Genomic DNA, 9,009 nt, shown 5'->3' with positions numbered 1-9,009 from the left:
AGCGCAGGGCAGCCTCGGCCGAGACGGGCCGGTAGCATCCTCCTGTGGGCGGGCGAGCGGCCCCGGCCCGCCCCCCACTGCCTTTCCCGGGGTGTCCGGTGCTGCTGGCGCGCCCCGCGGCTCCCGCGCCGTGAGGTCACCTCGGCCCGGCCCGGCCCGGCCCGTTTCCTGCCCGCCCGCCGCTGATTGGCCCGCGGGGCCCTCAGGAATGCGAGCGACCCCTTAAAGGCCAGCGCGGCGCCGGGAGCCGGCAGTACCGCGGCGGCGAGCGGGCAGGCGGGAGCTGCGGTGATCTCGTCGCCTCTTCTTTCTCCCGTGTGAAGGTGAGTGCTCAGCAGCCTCCCGCCCGGGTCGTTCCTGAGGCGAGAAAATCGAGGCAAAGAGGGGAAGGATGTCAGCCCGTACGTGTGCTGTGTACGCGGGTGCTGTTGGGCATCCCCTACCTGGACGGCTCGGAGCTTTCCAGTGTATTTTGCGCGCGTCCCGTGCGCCCTCCGCACCTGCCCCCTTCTCCAGTGTGAGGACGGACGGCCCCGTGACTCTTCCCTTTCTGCTCTCTCCAAGGTGGGTTGGAGACCCTGGGCTCTGCCATGGGGGTGTCCAGCGGACTCGTGCTCCTTCTCGCGCTGGGCATCTGTGAGGCCAACCGGATTGCGGGTAAGAGCACTGGCATGATTCTGCATCTGGCACTTATTTAGTGGATAGTAGCAGGCAGGGACTTCTGTCTTTTTTAACAAGCTTTCTGAGATCTCTGCTGCTAGCTTTGAAGGGATGAAAGGAAATCTCTTGACCGCAAAAATGTTTAACCTGAGGAATATCCAAATTGGGAACAGCAAAACCCCAACTTCCCAGAACTTGTCTTCTTCAGACAAAAAAAGTAATGAGCCTTCATGACCTTCAAAGTAGCTTGTGGCTTATCCACCTTCCCACATCACTTAGGGGGTGGGGATGTAGCTGAGGAGGTAGCTTAAAGCAAACGATCTGTCAGGCTTGTCCCATCCCTATGGTGCCTGATTTCCCAGCGCTGGCTGTAGGGAATTCTACAAAGCGAGTCTCTGTAGCTGTTGGGATGGCTGTGCCAGATGCGGGAGATCTCTTGCAGTCTAGAACAGGCTCTGACAGGTGTGGGCACTCTGGGCACTTCCCTCTGTTAGAGCCCGCTGAGGTACTGCACTGTCCTCCATGCATTAATCAATGTTCAGTGACATTCCTGTGCTACCAGCACCCCTAAAAGCCCCCTTGGCACGATAGCTCATTTGTGGGACTGAAATCCAGTGTTATTCCTGCCCTCTGCTTCCCCCTCACCCATTCCCATGATGGACTGAACTTAAGGTTCTCTTTTTGCAATGCCCACTGCTCAGTTTTTTGGGTTTTGTTTTTTTCCGTCCCCCCCCCCCCCATTTTGCTGATGCATTGTATGTCATGGGACTGTGCTGGCTTTGCAGCGTTCAGTTGCCTCGGATTCTTCCTGCTGCCCAAGGGTTACACAGCTGGTTGGCACCTTACTTATGGCATTTGCCCTGGTTTCTCTGCAGAGTCCGGGGGAGATGATAATAGCGTGTTTGACCTCTTTGAGCTCATTGGCATCACTCGTAAGGCACCTGGGCGCCGGGCACTAGGGGTGTATCTGGTGAAGGGAGCTGAGATCTCAAGCCCTGCCTACCGCATCGAGGATGCCAGCCGCATTCCTGCTGTCTCTGATGACAAGTTCCAAGACCTGCTGGATGCCATCTATGCTGAGAAGGGCTTTATTCTGTTGGCCAATCTCCGGCAGCCCAAGAAGAGCCGTGGCGCACTGCTGGCTGTGGAGCGCAAGGATGGCTCTGGCCATGTCTTCAACCTGGTATCCAATGGCAAGGCAGACACCCTGGACCTGAGCCTATCTGGCGATGGCAAGCAGCAGGTTGTGTCAGTGGAGGATGTCATGCTGGCTGATGGGCACTGGAAGAATATCACCCTGTTTGTGCAGGAGGACCGTGCCCAGCTCTATGTAGGGTGTGAGAAGATGGAGAATGCTGAGCTGGACATTCCCATTCAGAATATTTTCACCAGGGACCTGGCCACCAGTGCCAGGCTCCGTGTTGCCAAGGGGGGAGTCAATGACAACTTCCAGGTAAGATTTCTTCTGCCATGTGTCAGTCATCAGCATGTTCCTCCTCCCCAAAAGGGGATTTCTTAAAAGCATAATAGCTATGCAACCAACTTTGACTCGTACAGAAGCCTGCCAAAGAGAATGGAAGGCGTGCAGCCACTTATAGCTTGTGTAATAAGTTGTCCACTAACAGTTTCTAAATCTACTTGAATGCTTACATGCTAAGGTCTCTTAGAGGTCAGTCTCCTAAGGCAAATCTAGGGCTTGGAGCTTCTGAAAAAAATACATTGCCAGCTAACCAATTTAAGTATATGAATGCTCAAACCCCAGAAATATAAGAAAGGAGAAGAGGACAGAATTTGTCCAGGGAGTTGTTTGTTGTTTTTTTTTTTTTTGTTTGTTTGTTTCCTGACTCTGGGGCTTTTTTTCTCCCAGAAGTATGGCTTATGTCTATTTCTGGTTAACTTCCAACTAATTTACTAATGTCTGATAACTACAACCAAAATGTTGACATAATTGCTGCTTTCCTCAAACATGCACATCTCTTTACAGGAAGGAGTGGGTTTTTTTTAAAGCCATAATTCTTCTCCACACAGGGAGCACTGCAGAATGTGCGTTTTGTCTTTGGAACAACCCTGGAAGCCATCCTGAGGAATAAAGGTTGTTCAAGTTGTAAGTATACAACTGTTTGAATCTATGCCCTACTGAGAATAGGATCCCTCGGTATGATAGCAAGATGATCCGAGACTAGAATTTTAAACGTAGGTTGAAATGCAAACCAGAACTGCATTTTAAAAAGAAAAATTATTTCCTGGAGACACAGTTGTGTTAGCGAGTGGTAGGCATCCTTCCAATACAGATGGTGAAAATGCCCCTCTATCTTTTGTGTGTGTGTGTTGGGTGGTTGTTGTTTTAAATTTTTTTTATTATTATTATTTTAGCCACTAGTGCTATCATTACATTGGACAATCCAATCAACGGCTCCAGTCCAGCTATACGTACCAACTATATTGGCCACAAAACCAAGGACATCCAGGCCATCTGTGGCTTTTCCTGTGATGAACTCACAAATATGTTTGTGGAATTGCAAGGATTACGGTCTATGGTTACAACTCTTCAAGACAGAGTGCGCAAGGTGGTAAGTGCCAACTGCATTACTAAACCCTACTTTCTGGGAGTGGTTTTGAAGTGAAATTTGTTCATTTGAACCTTATAAGTCAGTCAATCTCTTTCTTCTCCTCCTCCCTCCTCTCTTCCCCACCAACACATCTAATGAAGCTGAAAGTAAAACTTAGCACAGAAAGCACCCCTAGGCCAAGTACAGGTAGTCAAAAAGCCCAAGACCAAATCAGTTCAATCTTTGCAAGTTAGTCTAAGCTCCATAGATTGACCTGATAAGCAAGTGAACAGATTCACTTTTGATTCAGGAAATGTAGCTGCCTGCCTGCAGTGGCCCACGCCAGAAGCTAGGGGGTGCTAGAGCATGCCTCCCTGCTTGGCTGGAGCAGAGAGCTTGGGCAAAGGCTTGCCCACCCACCTTGCAAGGAGGTGGGGAGGGGTTCACCAGGAAAGTGCAAAGCATCCTGGGATGCTTAAGAACTGTGAGTTACCCTGAAAGAGGAGATCTGGGACAGAAGTTCAATAAACGGATTTTAACCTAAATCAGTTCACATCCATCCAACCAGTTAAACCAGTTTCAGACACTTTTGAAAGCCAGTCTGTGTGCACTGAACTCCTTTTGTTTACAGATTTGAACTGGTTTACAAACACTTAACTGCACATCATGTGCCCATAAACCAGTACAAGTCAAAGCAAAAGTGTTTATTGCTTCATGGGTGCCACATTTACGTGCATGCCTGGGAGCACAGCATGTTGAGCAGAGCTGGAGCAGCTCTGGCTGGCAGGGGGCCCAGGAAGTCAGCCTGGGGCTGCTCCAGCCCAGCTCAACATGCTGCAGAAGGGTTGGCTGTGGCACAAGGGTGCTCTAGTGCAGGGTTGGCTAGTAGGCAGTCCCAACACCTGAATTGCATGTATGCCCCAGCCAGCCCCTCCAGCTAAACATGTGTTGCTGTGAAGGGGGGGGGAAAAAACTCCTGCCACAGCAGGATATTACTTGCTTTTACTGCTGCAGAGTTGATTTAGTTTACCCTTGTCTAATAACACTGCACATGCAGATATGAGATGTTATTGCAGGGCTAATTAGTCAATTCTGCAGCAGACATTTAGTGTAAATTTGCCCTATGTGTAATTTCTGTCCCTAGTCTCTGTCTCTTTTCTTTCATTAAGACAGAAGAAAATGAATTCATTGCCAAAGTAGCCCAGATCACTCCTGGAGTGTGCATTCACAATGGAATTCTGCACAAAAATAAAGAAGAGTGGACTATTGACAGCTGCACTGAATGTACTTGCCAGGTAAAGACTCTTTAAAATTCATAGTCTCAGTATGCTTTGGCATTGGCAACATCTGCCTAAATGACACTCATTGTGTTAAAGTAAATCCTAATCCAAAATAGACTCACTTCATCTTCATCTGTATTTGCTTGTGCTATAAATGTGGCTTTCATATGCTGATTCTAAAGACACATTTTTAGAGATGGAGTATGCTAATATAGCAAACTGATGAAGTGGTACACTACCATATCTATTTTAGTAATCTGGGAAACGCCTGTATATTTACACAAAACCAACTTTATAGCAGCTACCATGCTTCCTTCCTTAAATACTCTGGTTCCAGATTCTGTCCTCCAAAATGCACCGTTTTCTGACTTAATAGGCAAGCACCTTTTCCATTTGCAAGAAAACTAGATGTATTGAAAGAAAAGTCTGACTCAGAAAAACCCAAACTGAATTGCATTCAGTTTGACTTTTTTTGAGGCCTGCAAAGTTCCTATGTCATATGCTTAACTGCTAGTTTCATGCCCTGTTCCAGTGGAGTGTTGTAAGATATCCTAAATGTAATTTTTCACACTTGTCTCTCAAGCTCCTTGTATGATCTTCCTCAATCTTATTTATACACTTGGCTTAAAATTATATTTTGGGGTACAAATCTACCACATCAAGAGTCTTCTACAATTTGGAAAGCACAAGCTAAGTATTTAAAAATATATGGATATGTATTTGTAGCTATGCAGTACTTGGCTTTGGGCAAGGATCTATATTGAATAAGAAGAGGGTGTTTTTTTGTTTTGTAGATCTTTACAAGCTTCCAACTTGTATCCTGTTAGTGGTATTATAATCCTTCCCACCCTTCTACATGTAGGAATTGCTGTACTTGAAAATAGCCAGGCTATTCCTGTGACCCAGCTGTTGCTATTGTCCTTTTTTAAAAAAACAAAACATTCAAAAATGAACACTGCACTTTGGTTCTCATTCAGATGAGGTATATGTTCTTGTTCTGTCTCTTGGCTCAAAGATCAAGGCCATCAAAGTATAACTTATAGATTGTTTGGGTGGGGGGGTTGAGCCAAGTCCACTAAGCTTGCTTTTATCTTTTACCCATATAACTAAGTTTAAATTCAGATAAACAAACAACCAAGAAACCTCCAAAATCTTTGTTCATTCTCTCTTTAAAGTCTGACTTTACCATAAAGTTTGACTTGTACATTTTGGCAGTTTTTCCCTTGGTTAACTTTCTACAAAGCCACAACACTTTCACCCTTGACTGAAAAAATAATTGAAGAATAACTTGGGGAGAAAACTGTTACAAGTGACTGAACAAATACTTTTACTGTATTAGCTCTAAGCCACAAAAAGCCATGTACTATATTTAACATTAAATTTTTTTTTTTAAGCGTTGCCATGATTCTCTTGCATTCTTCAGCTAAAAAACTCAGAATTCCCAGTTATATACATTTTTTTTGCTTAATTCTTATTTGTAGAACTCTGCCACCATATGCCGGAAAGTGTCATGTCCTCTCATGCCTTGTTCCAATGCCACTGTTCCTGATGGAGAGTGCTGTCCACGATGCTGGCGTAAGTACTTCTATATAATGTATTCCATTAGTCCCATTTTTTTACTAGATCTACTGTTCTAAAAATTATTCTAGATACTATAATCCAGTTATAGGATAATACCACAGAAATACCATTAGCCTTACACTGCTTATGATTAACTGTTGACTGAGACTTTCTCTCAAGTGATTATGCTGGCCTCTTCTAAATAGGCTGTAGTTCAGAATCTTGCTCTACTAAATTCTAATAGCCATTTTCTCAAAGTTATTACCTCTGTGTTCTCCTAGAAACATGAGGACACTCCAGACATTCAGTAAATTCTATACCTAGCCTGTCTTTAATCAAAAATGTGATTTTGGGTTGAATGTTTATACATGCAGCAAGCTATCTCTGAATGTCTCTTGGGGTGCGTCTATGTTCATTGATGTGCTTTAGGTAATGTGCATTTAAATCTAGTACCTCCCATTGTGAGGTACTGGAAAAGGTGTATTTAGCCTACTTTCATGTGGATTTACAAGCACGTGTGTGTTACGACACTTTAATGTACATAACACACGTGCATTAGCCTATTTTCATGTTCTTTTGGATGGACTGCCATTAAGGGTGCATCTACACAAGTGGATTTGCAGTATATGCCACTGGGGAGAAAAATCTTAAATCTAGTCTGAACTCGGTACTAAAACTGGAGCATTCTGAAACTAAAAAAATCTCCTTTTTAAAAAAAAAAAAAAAAGGTACTTTTTTAAATTGGTTTTCCTGATGAGATCTCTCTTCTTGATGCATAATACAGTTCTTATAAATTTATAAAAAGATTCTAATGATAAAACGCCCACAACTCTATTGTCTGGGTCCCAAACACATTCACAGTAACTGAACTGTGAACAAAGAATAACACTAATGTATCTGTTATATTTAAAAAAACCAAACAAACAAAAAAATGCCAAACCCAAAAATAGAGGGAAAGTTTTATAAGGGCATTTAATTTTGAAATACTGCAGCTACTGCTTGACTTGGATCTGAACTTAGAAAGTTCTTATACAACTTGTTTTTAAGCATCTTAAAGGGGGTGATGGAAATAATGTAAGTATCAGTTTCTTCAAGTTTTTTTAAATACAAATGTGCTCCTTTCCAGCTAGCGACTATGCAGATGACGGTTGGTCTCCTTGGTCTGAGTGGACTTCGTGCTCTGTGACCTGTGGAAATGGGATTCAGCAGAGGGGCCGCTCTTGTGATAGTCTCAATAACCGCTGTGAAGGTTCCTCTGTACAGACTCGGACCTGCCACCTCCAGGAGTGTGATAAGAGATGTAAGTGTTTTAAGAGTCAAAGACTTTCTATATTAAAACAAACTTAACCTATGTTAGCCTTTGGCTTCTGTAGTCTATTACACTAACAAGTTGGGTTGATATACCAAGCTACTTAGAAATGGTATAAGAATTGAAATATTGAGGGTCAGGCAGAAGGTGGAGAAAACAGAACGTTTACTTACTCATTATGAACTGAATTAAATGCAGCATCTTGCAAGACCTTCCTTTCTTTCTGTACCGTAACAAACCTGCACTCTTCTTAATATTAGAATTGATTTATAGTACCAAAAGTGTCCTAGGAAATATGTCAGAAGGAGCTAACAATGTTGTGCCTGTTGAAACGTATGTCTCCTATTTAGTTAAACAGGATGGTGGTTGGAGCCACTGGTCACCCTGGTCATCTTGTTCTGTTACTTGTGGCATGGGCATGATCACTAGAATACGTCTCTGCAACTCTCCAGTTCCACAATTGAATGGCAAACCTTGTGCAGGTGAAGCAAGAGAAACCAAATCCTGCCAGAAAGATCCTTGTCCAAGTAGGTACATTCAAATGAAGGCCATGAAATAACTTGGCATGAAAGGCTTATGGTTTTAGCTAGAAGTGCAACCTGTTCCTGATAGCAGTGGATTTAAAGGATGACGGCTAAGTAAAAATAATAAGTTTTTTTTTGATTTGCCTTAAATATTTTTGTTTTTGGTAATACTTAAGATGTGACCTTTTTCAGTTGCCTACTTGAGGCTGACCACTCTCTAGCCTACATTCTTCCAGTGGCAGGATGCCACTTATGGCATCTTACATGGATGTATCAGAACCTAGTTACAGAGGGGTTAGAAGCTGGCACTTTAACTTTCTGACTCATTTATTTTAAACAGTCAGTTCTCTGGATGTTAAAGAGGTGTTTTGTTTTCCTCTTCTCTCTATCCTCCCCTTCCTCCCTCCCATAGTAAATGGAAACTGGGGACCCTGGTCTCCGTGGGATGCCTGTACAGTCACATGTGGAGGAGGCCTTCAAAAACACAGTCGTCTTTGCAATAACCCTGAGCCCCAGTATGGCGGGAAGGATTGTGTAGGTGAACCCACAGGGACTCGGGTATGCAACAAACAGGACTGTCCAATTGGTGAGTAAAAATATAAAAACCTGTATGCTAATACTGCTTTACTGCACAATGCCTTGAGGCTAGAAGAGTAAAAATTACAGTCTTCTGAGGCCTACACTGTGGAAAATGGAAGAAGTGTTAATCTGCTTTCAGTTGCATTGATTACAATGGCATTATTTGGATTTTTCCCTCTGGCCAAATTCAGTTAAACATCACTGCCCTAGAAAGTCATTAGTAAAACAAGGATCAGATCTAAAGGAGTCCCAATTCTCAGATCTTTGCTGCTGATTGACTGACTCCTGCACGTAGCTGAGAAATGCAAATGGTAGTCAGTGGCTCTTCTTAATTTGGCAACCTAGTATCAGTTTGCATATAGAATTTCAGCTTTACTGATTAAATGAAGTTGCCTCCAAGGGGGGGGGGGTTGTTGTTTGGGTGAGTTTTTTTTGTGTGTAGCTTTTTGTTTTTTATCATTGTAAAATACTGCCATAAACCTCTGAGAAACACAGATCCTAGAATTGCATATATGCTGCTAACTTAATGTTTGATGTTTTAACACTTT

The 9,009-nt window shown here is 43.6% G+C and overlaps 1 protein-coding gene across 1 annotated transcript in view; it reads left to right on the top strand.

The window, feature by feature from the left end:
- The first annotated feature begins 265 nt into the window (after positions 1–265).
- The window catches only part of THBS1 (thrombospondin 1), a 16,292-nt gene continuing 7,548 nt past the window's right edge, over positions 266–9,009 (top strand). The window contains exons 1-10 of the mRNA XM_019551048.1: positions 266–323; positions 565–657; positions 1,536–2,113; positions 2,689–2,764; positions 3,034–3,230; positions 4,379–4,504; positions 5,971–6,064; positions 7,176–7,349; positions 7,709–7,885; positions 8,295–8,473. Coding sequence (XP_019406593.1) covers positions 591–657; positions 1,536–2,113; positions 2,689–2,764; positions 3,034–3,230; positions 4,379–4,504; positions 5,971–6,064; positions 7,176–7,349; positions 7,709–7,885; positions 8,295–8,473 — 1,668 coding nt within the window. The 5' untranslated portion in view covers positions 266–323; positions 565–590. The remainder of the gene's footprint in view (positions 324–564; positions 658–1,535; positions 2,114–2,688; positions 2,765–3,033; positions 3,231–4,378; positions 4,505–5,970; positions 6,065–7,175; positions 7,350–7,708; positions 7,886–8,294; positions 8,474–9,009) is intronic.

Source organism: Crocodylus porosus, unplaced genomic scaffold (genome assembly GCF_001723895.1).
Source record: "Crocodylus porosus isolate Cpor-Errol unplaced genomic scaffold, CroPor_comp1, whole genome shotgun sequence".
NCBI lineage: Eukaryota > Metazoa > Chordata > Crocodylia > Crocodylidae > Crocodylus > Crocodylus porosus.
The sequence above is the reverse complement of the archived record's forward strand: the minus strand, read 5'-3'. Positions and strand labels throughout refer to the sequence as shown.